The sequence below is a fragment of the Scaptodrosophila lebanonensis genome, unplaced genomic scaffold (genome assembly GCF_003285725.1).
Source record: "Scaptodrosophila lebanonensis strain 11010-0011.00,11010-0021.00 unplaced genomic scaffold, SlebRS2 tig00001412-arrow-pilon, whole genome shotgun sequence".
In the NCBI taxonomy this organism is placed as follows: Eukaryota; Metazoa; Arthropoda; class Insecta; order Diptera; family Drosophilidae; genus Scaptodrosophila; species Scaptodrosophila lebanonensis.
Genome location: NW_022060739.1, coordinates 9944664 through 9967112, shown reverse-complemented (window position 1 = coordinate 9967112; position 22449 = coordinate 9944664). Strand labels below are relative to the sequence as shown.

The 22449-nt window shown below is 38.5% G+C and overlaps 2 protein-coding genes across 5 annotated transcripts in view; one reads left to right on the top strand and one right to left on the bottom strand.

Annotated features, from left to right (window-relative positions):
* LOC115631034 (polypeptide N-acetylgalactosaminyltransferase 2) overlaps nucleotides 1-11175 on the top strand; it is a 34405-nt gene extending 23230 nt beyond the window's left edge. For all 4 annotated transcript variants that reach the window (XM_030527659.1, XM_030527660.1, XM_030527658.1 and 1 more), the window contains exons 3-7: nucleotides 5655-6178; nucleotides 6240-6406; nucleotides 7232-7919; nucleotides 8260-8432; nucleotides 9619-11175. In XM_030527659.1, coding sequence (XP_030383519.1) covers nucleotides 5655-6178; nucleotides 6240-6406; nucleotides 7232-7919; nucleotides 8260-8432; nucleotides 9619-9920 — 1854 coding nt within the window. In that variant the 3' untranslated portion in view covers nucleotides 9921-11175. The remainder of the gene's footprint in view (nucleotides 1-5654; nucleotides 6179-6239; nucleotides 6407-7231; nucleotides 7920-8259; nucleotides 8433-9618) is intronic.
* A 2698-nt stretch (nucleotides 11176-13873) lies between these two features.
* LOC115631350 (fibroblast growth factor receptor homolog 2-like) lies at nucleotides 13874-16275 on the bottom strand. The gene is made up of 3 exons (XM_030528066.1): nucleotides 16256-16275; nucleotides 14486-14924; nucleotides 13874-14422 (listed from the first exon to the last, which is right to left on the bottom strand). Exons 1-3 carry the CDS (start codon nucleotides 16273-16275, stop codon nucleotides 13874-13876), a joined length of 1008 nt encoding a protein of 335 aa, XP_030383926.1.
* Nucleotides 16276-22449: the final 6174 nt, after the last annotated feature.

Sequence of the window (22449 nt, the reverse complement as noted above, 5' to 3'; positions counted from 1 at the left end):
CAGTTGGTGGCAAACACCAATACAAGACACACCCAAGTCATGAAGGCCCAAGTCAGGCCCAAGATATGAACGAAACATGCAAAAAGTATTTTTTGGGTCACTCGGGCATTTGAAGCGGACAGAGAGACAATCAGTTTCGACTGCAGACTAACTAAGGGAAACAACACGACAGCAAAATTCAATTAAAAATCAATGCACGACTATAATACTGACTGATAAAAGGCCCAACAAATAACTACACATGTCTGCCTGCACGGCATATCAAAAGCGGTCGACCATTGAACTTTGGGGCAAGCAAATCATAAATTCCTGTGACATGACTTGCTGGTTGGGCTCAACAAAAAGAAGACCCTTCCTCATACATAATTCACATTTTTTGCTGAACCTGCAATTTGGATTAACATGCCACCTGGCTCCTGTTTCAACAACAAACACTTTGATTCTACATTTTTTCAAGGTTTTCACAATCTCTTGAGCAGATTAATGCTTCACGAAAAATCGACTATTTATACTTGTAGTTATGTTGAAAGCAAATCCGCTTCAATCAGCATGCAATTTTAATTACCATAATTTACAAAGTTGACAAAGTAACAAAAATGGCAAAAGAAAAATTGCAAAAAGGGTCGGCATGTCATTAAAAGTTTTTTGTATTCCATTGTTTTTTTTAGCTTCTACCATTCAATGCCAGTATCTGGCGTCAAAGCAATTCGTTCAACATTTTTTGGAACAACACACATGTATACGAGTATATAGCAGATTCCATTTGAAAACATTGAACTCAAGCATTGAACTTTATGTGTAACATTTAGTGCCATATTTGTGAGCTGCACACAAAAACAGAAGCCATTTGAGGCAACTGGTTGCTGCGCGTTTTTCCCCCCAATGGTTATTTCTTTTTATTATTTTTGTTGATTGACTAATGACATACTTTTGAGCACGACACTCAATGTTGCAAGCAAACAAATTGTAAAGTGATTGACAAATATCGATAAATGAACTGATGAGTGCGTGTCGGTTGGCCATTAATGTCTGAAAGACAAAAATTGCTGAACAGAGACAGTGATAATTTAATTTGTAAACATTTATTTACGAACAACGTAGTTATTTGCAGTGGAACTGAAGGGGAAGCTACTTAGCCAAGCAACTAAAACTTCTCAATTGTTTTATGAACAGAACAGTCTTAATAATATAATTGAAAAGGATTACAATTTCACTTTTTGTTTTCTTTCATTTATTTTTTCTGTCTCTCCACTTTCCCCGTCTGGTAATCTGTATAGCCAAAAGCGTTCTTTTTCTTTTCCCCCTTTTTGTAGATAACTCTATGCTGCCTGCTGCCTTTCTTCTCACTCTAATAAGCAATAATAAGACAATGTTTAAATTAAATATTAAGTGGTACATTTTTTATGAAATGCTATATTCGATTTTTACCCCTAAAACATGAACTTTACTTTAATTTGCAACTCCTTGCATTTAGGAATATGTACGCACATATGGTCTGCATAGCGTGGGATTTTTGCGATTTAATGTTATTCGTACACAGCCGTATGTCCAGTCTCAGACACTTTTGACAGCTGCCTCGGTTTTCATGTCTTCGGACTCACATTTCCCATCCATGACGTCTATGTGCGCGCATATCGCATGGCAGCATAAGTTTCCAGCATGTCTGGACACTTGGGGGTAGCCGGCCGACTCTATATTTAGCACGATAGACGATAAAACAGTAATACTATATACTCGCCATGCTGCCAACTAGCATACTCATATGCTAGTCGTAAATTGCGAGAAACGCAATAAAACTTTTACAAAACAATGCGTAGGCAATATATTTTTGGCAATGCCCGAAGCACTTATCTCGTAACCATTTGATTTATAACTAATTAAGAGTAACAGGCTAATAACTGGTATCGAGGACCCGCATGCCGCAATATTTTGTCTGAACGCATGCGTTTTCAATAATTAGTGCAGACTGGACAGCCATGACCTCGCAATAAGCGGCTTATGAACGCCAAACTGCTCTGGGCCAGTCGTTATATGGTCAACCAGACCTGCTGACTGGGTTATGTTTAGCTCAGATGCATAACCAATCATGGGCCACAACATTTGTGGCTCCTACTGCACAAACAATGAAACTAATTAAGTTACACATGGACGATCCTCTGCCACATAATACATTGCACACATACATACTATGTGTACGAGTGCTCGCATATGCATAATAAGTACAGACGAAGGTCCCAGGCACAGTACTAATTGAATGAGGAGCCTAAAAGCAAAACTGTAACAATTTTCAATGCATGAATGCAAATCTCTCTTTGTCAGTACGTGCTTACGAATTCATGGTACATCGCGTCCCACTGTAGAGATGGGCCGAACTCAGTTAAGATTACTTAGTTGGCACTGTATAACCATTCAAGAAACTACAAACTTTAACAGCTAGCATCACATTCATGGGAACTTAAGTAAATAACTAAAACATCCAAGATGAAGATGAACAATATTCGCATTTCTGAAGAACTGAATATGAAATTGAAATTAAGAATCTGTTGTCTTTCAGTAGAAAATCGAAACGCTAACCAAAAATATAAAGCAAAGACAATATAACGAATAAAATATAAAAAAAAATAAAGCAATTAAGTAAGAAGAAAAATAGAAATAGTAACATAATGAACTATACGAAAACAAATTAAAAGAACTATCATTTTAAATTTTAAGGGAATTATATAAAGAACAAAAGTCCCTATGAAAGAAGAAAATTATAAGAAGTTAATAAGAAGTTGAAAATAATTACACAGTTTATCAATCGGTTATAGCGGTTGGTTTCCCTATACTTTATTAATTTTTTATAAAGTGTGAAAATTAAAAATGTCAATTTATATGTAAAAGATAGCTATTAATTATGGGTGAAATCAATTTGAAAGCAGTATGACAAAATTTTCAACCAAATTTGAATAATTTTTCCAACGGAACGGCAATTTTTCCAGAGAAATGTAAAACTTCTACCAACTATTAGGCAAATATTAAACTTATAGTAGAAGTAAGCCGTGGGAACCTCTCTTAAAACATTCGTTCATTAGTCTATATGAAGTTTAGATATACAAGTATATTTAACTGATCTAAGCTAATTATATTATTAAATATTAAAAGTTGTTTAAAACAAACACAAATGCTTACGACGATAATCAGTGAAAAAGAAAATTGCAGAAAATAAATTATTAAATTTTGAATTGTAATGAAACGGAATTGGTACAATTTGTAATCCTTATCAATATTAGGGATCAATATAAGGATTTCCAATACACTTCCATCTCTAACACACCCAACACACCCCACAATGCAGATGAGTGATTAGGCATTGTGTGCACACTGCGTATACGCATTGTGGTCAGTTCCTTTGATGTCATCGAGCTTCTTCTTACTATTGTCAATCTCTCGGCTATATATTTAGGGGAAGACCATGACAGTAGCCAGTCATATGAGTAAGGTTGGGATGCATTATGCTTTAATTAATATGTAGCTAAGTGCAAAATTATAATGTCACATTATGTATGCTTAACTGAGCTGCTTACGAGTGAAGTAAGGAGTGCTTTTTTAGGCCAACTGAGGCCATTGATGAAACTGCCCACAATTGTCTATTTGTCTGTCTATCTATCTCAAATCAATACATGGATGACAGGGTCATGAACTCAATTGAACATTTCGCTGCCGTTGTCACATAATTCGGCACTTAATAGCCTTTTAAATATTTAACAATGCGAACACGTTGCCCGAAATTGTTGTACGCGTAAATGCCAATGCTCTGGCATTTCTCGCAGCCAAGTGAAATCTTGCATATCAAATGAATGCAGCAAGCAGGATGAGGAGGACAGCTCTTTCCCCGTCAGCTTCTTCTTCTGCTTCCACTCGCAGACTGTGCGTGAGCGGTTGGGCTAATGGCGGAGAGCAAACCCATAAAAATGCGCTTAAAATTGTGTTAAAAGGCACACGTTTCATGTAAATCAAAGAAACGGAAGTGGAATTTAAAGCGCGTGCACGCTTGCCATTCAAATATGCCCGTATCGAAGCCATTCCAAGCAGAGGCCACTTAAAATTAAAAACACGCATACGCCCCTTTAGCAGCGACGACGAAACAAATGGCAACCGAAATTTCAAGCGACATCAATATATACATATAAATCACAGTTAAGCGTGAAGTGAGCAAAGAAAGCATGACAAATAGCCAAATCCAAAGCAATTAATAATAGAGTCACGTGACTTGACCCAACGTGGGCAGCAACTGGTCCGGCCTCGGGGCTGGGCTGGGCCGGGCCGGGCCTGGCCGAGCCAATTCGATTCAATTCGATTGGCTAGTGGAACGAGAATGTATTAAATTTAAAGCAGAAGAAAGCCATCGAAGTGTGGATAAGAGGGCAGTGAATGGAAGTTTAAAGCACAATGTCTTATGTAGCTGTCTTAAAGCATAGCCATCTGGGCAGATCAAATTCAATTAGCATTTGAATTCTTGCCGTTCTTAATTATGTTAATTTAATTTGTACTTTAAATTTGAATGTAAAATATTGCAAAAAAAAAAGAAGCAACAATTCCTCTTCAGTTTAACAAATAATAATAGACCGAGCTATAAACGTTTCATGTTTAGTGAATATCTTTATATAACAAAACGGACGTGGATTTCCTTTTTTATGTCATTTAAAATGCTTACGAGTATAAGTATTTGGAAAACCACTAGCAACTTCTATTTGAGAAATTGTGTTGGCAATGCGTTGCCAACCTAATGACCAAACTCATAATATCCCATAAACGTACAGAAGCCAGGGCTGCAGAGAAAGTTCAACAATGCATCATTAGTCAACATGAAGCGTGCAGCACCCCTCGCAACAGTCAAGGGAGAGTGCAGGGTAGATGGATCCAGTTGCTTGTGCCTCATGCATACGTCAAAGTTGAAGAGCTAATGGCTTAACATTAGGATCTGCAGAGCTGCCACCCGCTTCAGTAGTAGCTTGGGGCTTTGCATTTTGATTGAGCTGGATTTCGGTGGCATTTAAAGCTGAGCGATAAGCAGTAGAGGCATTAATAATGCTAAGTGCCGGGCCAACCCTCCCGAAAAAGGGGCCCAATTTAAAGTTTTAAGTATCCCCCCATATGCATATGTATAGTAGGTACAAGTATCGGCAAATAAATGTGGAGCCTTGGCAACTGCTGCTGGGATTTTGCTGATTAAACCTTAAAAAAAAAATGCGACAATTTTGCAGCAAACACGTAAATACACTGAGAGAAATATACATAGAACAACAAATTCCAAAACTAAAATGAAAATTCTATACTATACTATAATTCTATACTATAATTGCACTTTTAAATTGGTTTCCCTTCGCTTTTGTGTTTTCTCTGAGTGTAGCATAGAAATAGGAATATGCCCCTACTAGTGCGCAGATTATTAATTTTAAAGTAAACCACAAAAGCGGCAACAATATTTACGTGCCGGCCATAAAGCAGAAACTTTTTAACTTGCGCGCTGTTGCCGTACAGTTGAGTTATTATTGCAGCTGGGGTGCAAATGCTGCGCAGATTAAACAAATAAATTACAACAAAAAGCTGACAACAATAAAAATAATAATAATAATAACGAGGCAACGTACCAACCCTTTGTGTGCTTTTAGGTGGAAAATCGCGCCCTGCGATTACGTGAAGTGGCCACAGCCATGCAACAGTATCAGGACGATGTGTCCGGAGGCGCGGGTGCGGGGGCGGGGGCGGCGTCTACTGCACGCCAATGGGCCACAGCCAGTCGTCAGGTCCATGGACAGATGGGTGCCGGTGCCGGTGCAGGTATTGGCGTTGGCAGTGGCAGTGCAGACGATCCCGGCGGCAATATTATACTAATCGGCTCCGTAAAGGACTTCGAGCGCAATGCGGTGCACGGCCTCAAGTTGAATGGCATTGTGGCTCTCGATGAGACATCGCAGGGGAGCAGCGGCCGCGGCAGCACGGGTCCGTCAGACGGGCGCCTGCCAATGGCGCCGAGTGGTGGCGGTGGCGAGGTGGAGTATTTCGATGAGGCTGGCTACATAAAGGGCGGTTCGCTGCGGACAGGAGAGGATCCCTACATACGCAATCGATTCAATCAGGAGGCCAGCGATGCACTGCCCAGCAATCGTGAAATACCCGACACCAGAAATCCCATGTGAGTAGGCAGACTTAACTGTCTAAATTAAGTGTTCAACTAAATGATTTCCATGGGGCAGGTGTCGCACTAAGAAGTTCCGTGAGGATTTGCCCGAGACGAGTGTTATCATCACCTTCCACAACGAGGCACGCTCCACCCTGCTGCGCACCATTGTCAGTGTCCTGAATCGCAGTCCCGAGCATTTGATACGCGAAATAGTGCTGGTTGACGATTTCAGCGATCACCGTAAGTATTATAATTACTAACTAAACTATTAGTAGTACAGTTTAGTTGTAATTGTGGTAGATGCTTGAACTACTTGTATGGGAAAGTAATTTTTCTGCATTTATTGTAAATAATTGGCATATGAATATGTTCTTTTTTGCGAGCAATTTTGAAAAACAAATGCAAAGATGTTTTGTTTCCACAGGAGATAATATTATAGTAGAGAATTCTCATTGCTTTCGTTTTAATTAATATTATGTTTATGACAATATTCCTGTCAACTACTTACCCGTCTTAAGTGAGAAGCTCAAAAAAGAAAGAAAAATAAAAATTGCACATGTATATAACTTTCAATTTATCTTTTTCTTTAAGTGAAAGAAATGTTATATATTTATTTTTCTTTTTATACTATTCATTATTTTATTTTATTAAATTGTTGTTTGAGCAGAAGAACTATTCCTGTTATATTCTAAATATATATGTATATTGTTTATATAAGAGTTCTGATAGTGTTAATTTAAATTGTCTTTCTCTTTAGTTTCAAAATGTGTTATCTTTACAAATAAGATATGAAATTATTTATCAATACAATTGCTTACCTTTTTTCTTTCATCACAAATGTTCCGAATCAATAACCTCCTTATCTTTATTTGTTTTCTTATCAAATAGGCACATATTTGTTTATATACATACTTATTTATTTTTTCTATGACAGGTGACACTTAGGATGTCGCTTATAAGTAGTAGAGAAATATTACTTGATACCTAGTTCTTAATCATTTTTGGATTTCAACATTAATTGACGGTTATGTGACGTCTGTTAATATCCTGTTCATATATTTCCAGCTGAGGATGGTCAGGAGCTGGCCAAAATTGACAAAGTTCGCGTGATACGCAATGACAAGCGCGAGGGCTTGGTGCGGTCGCGGGTTCGGGGCGCCGATGCTGCAGTGAGCAGTGTCCTTACATTCCTGGACAGCCATGTGGAGTGCAATGAGCAGTGGCTGGAACCGTTGCTGGAACGTGTGCGAGAGGATCCCACACGCGTCGTCTGTCCCGTCATCGATGTGATTAGCATGGATAATTTCCAATATATTGGCGCTTCGGCGGACTTGCGTGGCGGCTTCGATTGGAATTTGATTTTCAAATGGGAGTACCTCAGTCCGACGGAGCGTGCGGCGCGCCACAACGATCCCACCACTGCCATACGCACGCCCATGATTGCCGGCGGTCTGTTTGTCATTGACAAGGCGTACTTCAATAAGCTCGGCAAATATGATATGAAAATGGATGTGTGGGGTGGCGAGAATCTTGAGATATCGTTCCGTGTCTGGCAGTGTGGTGGCAGCTTGGAAATCATTCCCTGCAGCCGAGTGGGCCACGTTTTCCGCAAACGCCATCCCTACACATTCCCGGGCGGCAGTGGCAACGTCTTCGCACGCAACACACGTCGCGCCGCCGAGGTCTGGATGGATGACTACAAGCAGCATTACTACAATGCGGTTCCATTGGCCAAGAACATTCCGTTTGGCAAGTGAGTGGCATGTGCTTTTTGTTGGTGTTAATGTTTTTGTTGTTGTTGTTGTTGGTGGTGTGTGGTGTGTGGTGTGTGGCTGGGAAAGTTAAAGTTAAAGTTCTGTGGGTGTGGCTGAGAGTGTTGAGCGCTCTTTAGTTTTTCCTTCCTTTCCATTTTTTTTTACTCCCTTTTCTTTGTTTATTTATGTGCGTTCATTTTGTGGCTGACTTAAGTGTGTGTGTGTATGTGTGTGTGTGTATTTGTGATTGAGTGTTTGCGTGTGTGTGGAAAGGCACGTATATGTATTTGCTTATTTATTTTGGCTTTTTGTTTTTCATGCTTATGTATTCGCCCACAGCATTGACGACCGCTTGGCTTTGAAGGAAAAGTTACATTGCAAGCCGTTTAAGTGGTATCTGGAGAACGTTTATCCCGACTTGCAAGCACCCGAGCCACAGGAAGTTGGCCAAATTAGGCAGGACATGACCGAATGCCTTGATACAATGGGCCATTTAGTCGATGGCAATGTGGGTAAGTGGATGTGAAGTAATAATGACGGTATCCCCATTTCGTTCATCAAAAAGGATCATAGATGAGAAGTAATCCTGCTGTCAATTTGTAAAGTTTTTATCAAAGCAGCATGCATTAGCTTATCACTTTTAATGTGATTATGATAGTCTTTTTTAGGCAACTGCTAGAAGCCTATTTATTGCACGACTTTCAGAAAATCCTTCAAATACAACATGTGTTTCAAAAGTTCAAAATTAAGGAAGACAAATGTTTTATCGAAAAGCGAAGTTAGCAAAAATTGCGTTCAACAATATACTATCGGACTAAGACATTCATTTAATTAGTTTTCACTTTTCAACTGATTTTAAATACAAAATGTTGAAAATTTATACTTGCAGTACTCCTATGAAAAGTCACTACAAAGCAGCTTCAATTAACTGTCTCCCCAAGTTGCTTCTTATTGTGTTAATTCCTATTTTAATTAAAAATCAAGTGAAAATGCAGAGCTGCCAGCTTGACTGCATTTTATGCGCTTGTTGAATCTAAAGTGACGTCGGGGTCAGCAATTAATTATCTAGTAAGGCCATGACGTACTGTTCTACTTTTTCCTGCTGTCCACCACATACTATACTAGACATTCCTAACTGGGATTGAACGATTGAACACAGTAGAAATCAAAGAAAATCCTGCGATAGTTAGCCAATTTTCTTATAATTGGTCATTAGACAGATGTTCCACTGCGTGGAAAATCAAATTAGTGCAGTGCTTGTCACACACTTCTTAATCGTTTGTCAAACGAACTTAACACTTAAGCGTCACGCTTTTTAAAATCAATTTATCAATACTGCTGGCAACCGCAAATGATCCAATGACCCCCCTGATTAAGTGTCATGGAAGTCATTTAATTAAAACATCAGCGCGGCAAAGAGCCGGCGACTTCGCCGACAACGAGGACAGTAATAAAAAAAACATTGAAATAAAATATCCAGCAATTGAGAGCGATAGACCAACGAGACATGCAAACAATTGTTGCATGTTGAATGTCAGTCTGTGTGTCCGACGGTTTTTTGTTGTACTATACGAGTATAAAAATGTGAAGTGGACACATCACAATAAAATGCGCATTTCATTTCAATAATGTCTGCACACGATCTCCCACTTCCCCAGCTATATGTGTATGCCATATTGTTTGTTTATTTGTTTGCAGGTCTCTTTCCTTGTCACAACACGGGCGGAAATCAGGAATGGGCCTATTCGAAGCGTGGGGAAATCAAACACGACGATCTCTGCCTGACCCTCGTGCAGTTCTCACGCGGCTCCCAGGTGGTGCTGAAGAACTGCGATGACACGGAGAACCAGCGCTGGACCATGCGAGAAGGCGGCCTGGTACGGCACCAGAAAATAAACGTGTGTCTGGACTCCCGGGAACACAATGAGCACGGCATTAGTGCCCAGCGTTGCAACTCAGCGCTCTCCACACAACGCTGGGTCTTCACCAAATATGCGTGAAAGCAGGCGGAGCAGGAGTAGCTAACTAACTAAATTTTAGTTAATCTTATCGAGAATGAGCTGCAGTGGAGTGAATGGATGGGATGAGAGTAGAGAATTCAGCTGTAGCTAAAAATTATGAGCCAGGCAGGAAGGCAGGGTCGTGATATTTGTGCATGTCTATACCTACACTATGATATGTAAGTATGTATGTGCGTGTTATGATTTTACATGTTGATTTGTTGCTGAACACAAAACACACACACACACACACAAAACAAAAACACAACAATAAATGGGGCATTACAAAAATGAAAAAAGTTTAAACAATAAGTTCAACTATAAACTTTAGTTAAAAAGTCGCATAAGTTTAGCTCGGGGGATCGCTCTATTTAAGGCACTAACTAAATTGCTTAAAACGAAAACAAAACTAAATACGAGTATACAAATATCTTCTTGGGGGGGTCTAAACAAAAAAACAAAAACGAAATACATACAAAAAATGTACTTAGACTGATTAATTTTTTGTATATGTAAAAGCACGTTGCATAAAACTCATGAATGAAAACTTTCCGTAGGCAGCTTAAAAAGACAACCAACCATTTATTTGCCAGTCATGAACACGAACTATATGCTCAATAAAACTAAACTAAACTCTATCTATATAATTATAATTTGCATATTTTCCGAGTCAATTACCCACAAACAGACGCTCAGAGTTCTCTCCTAATTACTGTACTTAAAACGCAAAGAAAAAAATTATCATTAGCTTAAGTTATAACTTTAAGTGCAACACACATTTATCATGTATAAAAAAATGAATGCAATACAATGCAAAGTGTTAGGTGTATATACGAAATTATTTAAAATCATCAAAACACTATCAAGCCAAACAAAATCACAAAAGAGGATTTCATCTTTACGTTTCCAAAACCGATTCCCGCATATCTCATCTACATGTTTGACAAAACAACAAAGCGAAACTCTTTTTATAAAAAAATGAACACACACACATTCTCTCCACAGGCATTTGGTTCTGCCATAGTTTAAGTAAAAAAATAATAATAATATATCAATTTATACAAAATAGTTTCCTTTGCTGTGCGTGCATGAAATGCGCAAACAATTCCTTTTCAATTTATTTGACATTCCATCGACGAATTTTTTACCTTTAATAGTTTTGCTGTTTTGTTTATGTTTTTTATAGTAAAGCACACATACAGAAATGTGCGCGTGTATGTATTTGTTTTCTGATGAACGATTTTTGTTAGTTTGTACGGACAATTTAAGATAAAAAAAAACCAAATATTGTATGTTTGTTGGTATGTGTACAGTGCGTATACTTGATAAAAAGCAAATGAGTTTTTAACTTACGAGTACGTCAAATAAATGCGAATAACAAAAGATTACAACTGCTGTCTATTTTGAATGCAAATGTAGAAAAATATTATTTTTCAGCAGTGGTTTAAAATGGCATTTAAATTCAATGCATAACTAAAAAATAAAAAAAAATATGCATAAATTCTATAAAAATAATCCACATCAAAGAGGTAGCTTTTATTGATTTTTATAAGCTGTGGTTTTTCAATGGAATTCATGAAGACATATTAATTTGCCAGAGTTTTACCAAAAAGCCTGTTAAAAATTTCGCTTTGACTTCATAAATTTTATGTAAACGATCTGGCTTAAAGAGCTCGTTACTATATGGATGGGACAATAAATAAAAAAGCATTCAAGCACTTGTCAGGCCACAAAAATGTTCGCTTGCTTTACATGCTGCTTGGAAATTTCTTAAAACACATGGTGTATACTTAACGTAATTACTACACAACATTTTTTAGTAGCAGGCCCGCTCCAATGACACCTGCTGCTGCTCTCGACCTGTCATAAAATCTGGCAAATTACGGCTATGTAGGTTAAATGACTCAACTCGCAACTGTCTACGCGAGGTGCGTGGCCCGACAAACTTCAGCAAAAGTCTTGACACGCAAAGGTGCGCGCTCACATAACGCATACGACACGTAGTCCAAAAGTGCGGCGTTGCGCTAATTTTGTCAAATGTACGAGTAGAAGTAAAGCGAAATGGAGAGAAGCGAAAAAAATGAAATGTCGGGCAACAACTTTAGAAATCATAAACAGGCACAAAAGCCCCAGCACTTAAGCATGTGTATGAGGTGCAGTCATGTAAATATGGCGCAGCATGAAACCCAACATAAAATAAAGTGCCATTTTCTTAGCTTAGACAACGCCGAGATAAGCAGAACTGTGCCACTTGCCAGTGTGGTGGGGCAGGTGAGAAGGCATCTTGGCGATGCCGTAGCGCGCAGACATTTTCCAAGCCGCATGCAAGCAGGCAGACGTAAGTACCACGGGACGAGCTGATTTCCGTGTGAAAGCCAAAGGACGGAAGTGGAAGTCGACAGCGCAGCAAAATGACGCAAGCGGCAAGGTTAAGCCAATGTGATGCGCTTTAAAAGCGAGCAGCAACGCCAACTAAAATGTATTTAAATGGAGCACAAAAACAAGAGCTTAAAGCCAGCACTCAAGAGTAGGGTGTTGATCGATTTGTATATAAATAAAATATTAGTTACACTTAACTGCAGACACTTCGAGAAGAAAACCAGCGTTTGTCAAAAGAAAAACTGACCCTTTTAACTTTATCTCTATCTACGGAAAGTACTTGTTGGCATAGAATCCATCCGTGCAGGGCTTAAAACAGTTTAAGAAACAAGTGACAGTTTAATGAAAACTGCATAAAGAATGTTGATTACAGGGTGTTCTTAGTTGGGGAGAGAAAAGGTAGTTAGAAACCGAATCGGACCGCTTAGATTGTAGTTCTTAGAAAGCTGCACAATAAATTAATTATTTCTATATTATAATTCTGATGTCTTCACTTTCTGGCACAACCCTAGACAAGAGATAATTTTTTAAAATTTATATGGCTAATATTAAGTAATATGATAGTAGAAGGCTCTCTTTATCCTGAAACTATTGTTCACCCTAATCGTCTGCTCCTTCTATCCACACCCACGCTTACAATATGTATTCATACATATAGTATGTATTCAGCTTGTATGCGATGCAAAAAGTGGGCCTTGTTTGTTGCCAGACAGGTGAATAACATTTTCCTTATTTCAGGCAACATGCTGGATGGCATACAAAAGAAGAAGGAAAAAAGAAAAGAAAAACACGACTGCTTGTCTCGCTGACTGGCAAACAGCATTTTCAGCATTTTCTTGCTGGATGCCTGAGATGCTATCACTGGCAGGCGAGTGGCTGCGTTGCTTCGGCATGTAGTTCCTGCTTCCGTTGTTTTATCACTCGCATAACTTCCCTTGGCGTTCCTGCGTCCCCGCCTTACGTCATTGTCAGGTTGCGCGGCGCGTTAATAACAAACGCACGTGTGTGGCTTCTGTTGTCGCTCACTTATTACCTGCTGACATTTTGGAACAAGCTGCAATGAGTCAGGAGCAGAGGCAGCAGCCTCACTGACACATGCATTAATCATGCGCTCTTATATGCTGTATTAAGCTCGCTCGCAACTCAACGTAAGCCACGCTGACCACAGTGCCGCACATTCACATTCTAACTCAAAACTCATTTCGATGATGAGTTCACAAAACATGACTCGCCATAGTATGCAACAAATGTACACGAAATTGCTATGAGAAGTGCTATTATTCTGATATATAAATGGCTTATCACAAGATAAATTTAAATAATTGTAAATAATGTTATTTATAATAGTTGTTATGCTACGTAACTAAAGCTCCAAATAATTCGCATAAATAAAATGTTCTGGAAAATTTTAATTTTAATTTATAAAATAAACATTACAGGCTAGCTGTAGTGCATGTCTATATTTTTAGGAACATCATCTGCATGCTTAGCATATATAACTAATTGGCGCTCGACGCTGACTTAGTATTTTAGCTCTATTCTTAAAAGAGCCAGCGATGAATAGCCTAGTTTCTTTAAAGCCTAGTTTCGTTTACTATGTGTTCAGGTATATTGGCATAGCTATGGGCTGTTGGCGGCGCCCCCATTATAGGACTTAACCTATCCAAGTATACATCGTAAGCATTTGGTATAAATTGCGTCAGTAAACTGCTCAAGTTAGCCGCCAGCTCGGAGAATGTAGGCCGTGCATAGGCATGGGCATGCCAACATTTTTGCATCAAAAGATATAGATTATCAGAGCACTGGTCTGGTCTTTTCAGACGCTCGCCCAACTGTAAAAAGTTTGCCAGCTGTTCCACACTAGTTATATCTTCATATGGTCCAATGCCAAACGACATAATCTCCCAAAATAAAACTCCGAAGCTCCACACATCGCTCTTCGAGTCGTGATACCCAGTTTCCAGCGATTCGAGCGCCATCCATTTTACTGGCAGCCGTCCCTTCCTGACCTTTCGATAATAGCCTTTGTCTCTTGTTTGACGAGCCAAACCAAAGTCGGCTATTTTCATGACAAAGTCCTCACTGACAAGTACATTCCGTGCCGCCAAATCTCGATGAACGCACTGTGAAAAGAGATAGATTTCAAATAAATAGATTCGTTTTTATTAGGTATATAGAAGAACTACCCGCTGGGAGGACAGAAATTCCATGCCGCATGCAATCTGCCAAGCAAATTTAACCAGATCATTTTCGCAAATTGTTGCGCGATTACGATTCTGGACTAGAAAGTCTCTCAGATTTCCATGGCACGCATATTCAATGATGAGCCAGCGAGAACTATTCTGGGTGGAGCAGCCAAGCAGGTTTATTATATTGTCGTGCTGGCCGATTAGCTTCATCATCTCCATCTCAAGCAAAAAGTTGATCAAGTCCTCATCGGAATGATTTTCCTTAAGCATTTTGACGGCCACAGTCCTTCCTCCCGTCGTTGCCCTAAAAACTTTACCAAAAGCACCTTCGCCCAATCTTGAAACCAGACTCACTTCATCTCTGGGTACTTCCCAGTCCGTATCTTCTGGTATATAAACATCACCTGAGCCTGAATTATCGTTGTTGATGCGCTCACTTGTAATAGTAATGTTAGGCGGAAGAAGTTCCGTGTTTTCACCATTTATGCTTGGTCCAATGGTTACATATCTCGAACACCTTCGGTTTATTTCAATGCTCTCCACTTTTTTTCGCTTGCATCGCAGCAGCAGAAGGCAGATCCCCACACAGCCAACACAAATAGCCACGAGAATTATTAATAAGTATACAAAATAAATATGCATTTTGTATATTGCTGTGAAAATATTTAGGGCTTAAAAAACAAATGCGAAGGGTTCTGAAACCATCAAGCTCACTGCACAAACTAAAGAAACAAATTATTATATTTCTTTAAAATTCAATCATCGTTTGACCGCAGATTGTGGTAAAAGCTGTTGTTCCTAAATAATCACTTGAATTATATTTGTCTCAAATTATTTATTTTCCATTCCACATTAAATTGCGATAAAATATACACCGAAATAATAGGATAAAAATAGCAACCAATGTTACTGCCAGCCCTACCTGCTATAATTTTATAATAATGATTAATAATCAACTAATAATAAATAGCAGGAGGAAGCTTTTATAAAAAAGCTTTTTACTGATTTACTTTAATTGATTCTTACATAATGTATAGTAGTAATACTTAAAAAGCTATTTTTCCTTCTCGAAGATGTTTTTCCGCTTCAAGAGTTGTGGGATAAAAAAAAAGCTTAAAACAGACGGAGGGATATATGTGGATTCCACTTGACACTCGCTAAAATAAATTTAAGTGAAATAGCTCATTTATTATTCCTTTAATCTGCCGCTGTACCAACCAATACCATTACAACAAACGAGTATATATATAAAAAATTAAAAGCCCAAATAAATAAAAAATGACTGAACATTTCGGAAAATGTAACTACATCCGCTTTGTTATCATTAGACCTGTCGTTGACAAATATTGCAGCCAAATTGAAATAATGGAACAATGCTTATTTAAGAGGCTTTTCGTATCGATTACACAGGCAGGAGGGAAAAATTTGCAAACGAAAATAACAGCAAATTAGATGAGCAGTTAACAAAGGAGCTTGGGAGCTGTTTTGCCAGCTTTTGCGAAGCAATTTGTAACTTGACAAAAGTGTAAATTTAAGCTGATTTATGACTTGTTTTAAGCTGCTATTGTGTCGTATTACATACACACCATCAAATTGGCGTCCAACTTTGCCAAAAATCAGAGGTGTGCCATAATCCGCTTATACTATATGCGCGATTTATGTGGAAATTGAATTATAACGTCGGCTATCAAGTCACCAACAGCAAAGGACCTTGCCTTGTGGGGTACGCATATGATAATTTGGATTAAGCAAATGCCTATTGATTACTTGTGCACGTTGTTCTCCATTTTTCCGTGTGTGTGTGTGTGTGTGTGTGTGAATATTTAGCAACAAACACCTTACCTACAGCAACTTTCAACGTGCGCCTAAAAGCATGCATCACCCCAAGCCATTTTTGTGAACTCAACTATGTCGACACGCGCTCGCACGTTTGTTTGTGCTTGTATATAAGTCGATGTGTGTGTGTGTGTATGTGTGTGCTATTGTGTGTAAATGGCAGAACAACAACGTGCACAGTATCGAGCGCGTGTTTTTACAAGCGCAGCGAAAGGGCTGTCTAGAGATGGCTGCGTGAATTACAGAAAATTATCTTCTTACAATATCTGTCTATTGGAATAAAGTGCTAATAAGCATAGGTATTGATTCAACTCTCTCGTATTGATCTAAAACAGAATATCTTTAAAAGAAAAGCGTTCTACAAAATTACTACGTTCGCTCGTTTTCTGCACTTTTCCAAAGGGCTTATATGTACTCTAATATTTCGATGGAAAATAGGTCGCGGCCTATATTTTGATTATTCTTTAAAAAGTAGTAATAACAATTAATAATATTAGTAATAATAAAATGGTTTTCCAATCAAATATTACGAAATTTCTGTTATATTTTCATACAAGTTACTGCATAATTTCTGTAATATTTTTAGTCTAGTCCACCCCTAGGATAAGTCACACACGATAGCCACGCCTGGCCCCCAAACCGCCATTGTCTTGACATCCAAGCTTAAGCTTACATGTTTTGGATTCACGTGGCCTTTGTTTTTAGTTTCGCGCCATCAGTTGGACTTAATTGGCAAGCATGCACACCTGTACGTGCCCGACTTAGCCCACAAGTTGTGTGTGAGTGAGTGTTGCTATAAAAACAACTGTCCAAATGGCTGCCTAAATGTTTGTATAGTTATTCGAACTCATCCTTAAGTATTAGGCCCCACACGTAACACAACGCTATAGGCTTAGATTCATATAATTTCCTATTCCAGAAGTATGTAACTGGCCATTTCTATTAATACGTATGTTTGCAAAATACTTATTCGCATTAATTTAGTTTTTCTCCTCGGATATTAACTTAAATGTGCGTGTGGCTAAACATACAAAGGTGAATGGCCAGGTGTTATTAATAATAGTCCCATATTATGAAGTGTTGTTATACACGTGATCAAGAGCTTAACATGATACTCAAGTTATAGCTTCAATTTAATCAGACATCATCGTCTAGCAACTTTATTATAATTTGTACTAGCAAGACCGTTGCCGATTTCTGACTTTTTTAAAAGTCTGACTAAGGGTGTGTCCGTTTCTAAAAGGAAATCTAGTTTTAATTCATTTTAAAATTTATTGAGTAGAAGTAGAATGTGCTAAAAACAAAACAAATAAAGATTACTTACTAAATCTTGAAACCAACCAAAACTTTATATATTTTTATGCTTGAAATTTTCTGTTAAGAAATGAAATAAAAAAGGACCATTCAATTACTTCTTAAGGCCTCAAACAAACTCAGTTAATATAAACAATTGGCATGCTTAGGATTTGCCTTGTTAGTTAAGCTTTCCAATTGTAAGCGTGTTTTGAAATGGAAAACTACAGGTATAGATTTTATTAAGAAACGAATATTTAGACTGATTAAGCAATGGTGCTGAAGAGTTGCTAAAACCTTTACAAACAATTTAATGATATCCGAATTTTACGCAATTATCCAAATAACTTATTTCTAAAGAAACAGATTTAATATACAACTTGGTGCATGCACTTTAATCTAATAACTTAAACTTAGTTAGCCACTTAAGCAGTTTATAGAAAGCAGTCCACTCCTTCTATAGTACAAGTATATATACACAGCTATCTAACAAATATGCATTTCTCCTCAGCCGCCGTATTTGTGTTTCCGACTCCCAAACTGTTAATTACTTCCGTTTGCCAATTGTTCGATGTGCACTTCGGCTTGCCTCCTCAGCATCTTTGCTCAATGGAGGGTAATCTTTCTGTTTACACAGCAAATAGGCCAGCTGAGCTGCAAACCCATCCCGGGGTAGGCGAACAAGGCGAGCCAATTGAATTGAATCGGCTGATTAAACCGGCCGCACAAATTATACGCAAATAAGCGAGTAGCCAATTATGTGTCGAGCTAATTAAATGAAATCACAGTGCCGTAAACTGGCAGCTGAATAGCCGCAGCAGAGCTTGTTTGCATGTCCAGCAATCAGGCAGTCCAGAGCAATGCAGAGGAGTGCAGGAAACGCAATCAGAGGCACTCGCAAGTCAAAGATGTCAACAGTGCGAGCTTGTGGCTTCCTGAGTTATGGCACATAAAAGTCCGTGTCCATGATAAACGGGCTGAGTATTTGCATGCCAGGGCAGAACGCGAATACGAACGAGGACGAACACAAATGGAAAACAATTTCTTCTTTTGGGCACTGGCAGAGATTTTTACACATTTTATACATACGAGTGTGTACGAATGTAGGTAGACATTCAATTTGCAAAGCGACAAGGATAAGCCAACGAACGAAAGGATAACCCTGTCGCTGAGCGACACATGAGCGAGAAGAAACAACGAATATAAAGGAGGAACGCGTACAAAAAAGGAAATTGCTGAAATATATTTATGCCATGTGCCGCATACTAATCAGCAGCAGAGCTGGCAGCCAAAAGAGGGTCAATTTAACCCATTAACACCTATATATGCGATATAATTGCATATATTTATTAAGAGGAAGCTGCTTTCATTTCTTTAAATTGTAATAGCAATTGTCATGAGAGTTATGGCCACAAAATTATTCATAAGCTTGTCCATTTCAGAGAAAATCTTGCTGGCATTCATATTTAGCAGCGTGCTTGTGAAAGGTTTTGTAATACTAGATAAGTATGATGTGATAAAAATCTGATAAAATTGTGATAAAAATATGATCATTTTGAACTCTGTATCTTTTATCTCAAAAGAAGCTCTTCTCATCGGTTGATCCATATCAAAAGGCAAGAAACGTAAGCTTAGAAATCAAAGTCAAAGTCAAGCTGCTGAGTAGATTGGGGTGGGGTCTTCGCTATAACTTCTCCACTCTATAGAAAGCAACACTTTTCCTTAGCAACTCCCTCAACGACTCATTCTCTCTGGCGACATACAGACCACAAGCTGGATAATTTCTCATCGCCATTCTACTCCTTTTACACACAACATAAATGAGTTTCAAGGACACAAAACTGGCACGAACTGACTAAGTGGAGTCTATCTAACCTATGCTTCGTATATATTCGAGTTTAAAAACCGCCTGCTGAGTCACCGCTTCAGTTTACAAGCATATATGTGCTCAGTATATATGGTTTAAATAGTGTCGTATAGCTGCCATCACTGTAAACTCTATATGTTTGACATTAACGGGTTAACGACACGTGCATCGTGCAAATTTTACGGCCCTACGACCAACAACAATAAAAACAATGTCCGAGAAGCTGGCCAAGACGAAAACTTTGAGTTGCCGCTTGTCTTTTGGCTTCTGTCTGACTTGTAAATCGAAGCTGTCGCTGAGTCCTGCATGCTGAGAAGCCATCCCAGCCATGGCCATAGCAGCCAGATAGTCAGTTGCTAGGCAGCCTTGATGTCGCACACGCCCACACACATCTTGCCACAAACTTGTCGCACAAGTTGTCAAAGCTGATTTGGTACACGGGTCGAACAACGGTGAAGGAGACTTCGATTTCAAGCACTGCACCAGGCAGGTTAAATCGATCGCATGTACTCCAAGGAGACAACTGAACAAGTTGGCCTATACTCCTATACTCCCTCATTTCCTCTCGCATCTTTAAATTTCTTACGCAATTTGCTCATAATGAAATCAATTGCGCGCCACTTGTCAACTTCGCTGCCCCTTAATTCAATTAGTTTAGTGTAACAGCACTACGCAACAAAGTCCAAGTCTCCTGGGTATGAGTATCTCGTAATTTTGATTGCATTTCAATCTCGTATTTTCTGCGAAATTCAATTTAGAAATATTTGCGGTGGCTTCGCTGGACTTCATGAGTCACGTAATTTAATTTTCATAAGTTGGATTCTAATACAGTTTGAGGTTCAATGTTTTCAAGTTTCAAATATTTGCACCAACGCGAGCCAAGAACAAATTGTACAGAAAAATTTTAAAAATAAATATTTTAATAGAAAGTTCAGATTGAGCAAATGAAGTTCACGTGCGTATGAAAACTGATATATTTATCTTTGAAAATTGTAAGTTACACCAGCTTTAATATTTACTTTTTATATAAGAAATATGTTTTTTACCAACTTTGAAAAGTAGTCGAAATCTTTAATGGAAACTGAAGGCCGTTTCGCCCATTTTGTGAAATATATCAATGTAGTAGTAGGTAATGTAATAGTAGGATATTTAAAGTCTTCAAAATTGACTACAGATAGAGCTCGAACTACGTAAGTGTGGCAGTCAGCAGGCAACTCATCTCTACAAAATGATTTTAATAATTAATTAATTATTTTTAATAATATGTGTGTACTATTAATATTATTAATATTTCTATGGTCTATTCTATTTCTCAATTAAATTAACAAAAAATAAACAATACATATTACACGAACCGGAGCCAATCACAAAAATAGAACAACAATAGTTGTTAAGCCTTGAACTTATACTTATATAGCCGTAGCTATGTTAACTAATAACTTGTAGAATACGCCTTCAACGCAACAACCACGGCACGTGTCGGGTTTCGTTTTACGTCCTTTCTAATCCTCTCATAATGCTCTAACTCAACCACAATATAACCACAATGCCAAGTTCTAGAGTTTATGGTTTATCAAAAAGCCAATTACATATTTACACACAGAATTATTATTAATTTGGCAAATCAACATGCCCGAGGAAAGTTAACAAATTCTTGAAATTTATTTATGAAATGAATACGACCAGGTCTGCGTCGAGTCTCTCTAGTCTACACATGGAGTGTAGTTTGAGATGCGGTCGCTTCCTTTAATTAACAAGAACAAATTGCACCTTTTTAGGAAGCATCCTTCACTTGACCATACATGAATTTGACAAAACAATTCAAACCTTCATTACTGACACTCCACTCTGCTATGATTGTCTATCTCGTGTGCTTGCATTCAACCGCAACGCTATCTCAGGACACACACACACACACTCTCATCGATCATAAAGTGTGTAAATGCCGAGTAATTTTACAGCTGCTTCATTTCCTTGAGCCTTCAGCCTTTTCGCAATTTCAGCAACACTACTAACCGCAGCAGGACGAGCCGAAATCATCTCGCAGCTTATGTTCTCTGACTTTTTGCGGTATTGGTTTGCCTTTTGTTGGTTGAGGGGCTGGGCGGCTGGAGGGCATGGTGTTTCCCTTGTTCACACTTCTCACACGTTGTGGTTTTAGAATACTTTTTGTTTTTTTTTTTCTTTTTCTCATTTTTCGTTCTCAAGTACTGAGCAATTTTTCACGCAGTGCAGTTGTTCGTCCTTTTGTCGGACTGTCGGCCTGCCTGCTGTGTTATCATTATTGCTCATCATGCGTTTCTAATGAAGTCGTAAAAATTGAAAACTTTCAACGCATGTGTGCCGCGTGTTTTATCTCAGGCGGCCGTCCTTGTTGCCACCCACTTCCTCTTTGTGGCTTATGTGTTGCCTTATTGCTTCGTTCGCCTTCTTGGCTTGCCATATTCATTTCGCCATTTTGCTCCCATCACGTCGCCAGCTACGCCATTTTGTATGCACACATACACACACACACGCATGCAGAGATGGCTGATACTTATGTGCAAGGCCCTAAATGTTTATTTGTGCGGTTTGTATTTTATTTGTATTATTTTTCTGCGTGCTTGCATAAATAATATGAATATGTGAGGGCTTAAAGCCCCTTGCGCCTTCAGTTTGCGATTTAAAAATAGACGTACGATGTAGCAGCAAAGATTGCCAAATACTTTTCACAAACAATTTGAAAAGTGTATGCTTCTTGCGCTCATGTAAACAAAAGCGAACTCATGAGCTCATTTGTATGATATACTGTTTGTTTCCCAAGCCAAACAAATGACCTGAGAGATGTCGAAAACAATGATATGTGTGTGCTGAAAGAAGACGTAATGTTAACGACATCTTATATATCAAAACGGTGTTATTCAAAGTCATGTGTCTTAAACAAATAGGCAGATTATTAAACGAAGTAAACAGGACCCATACAATT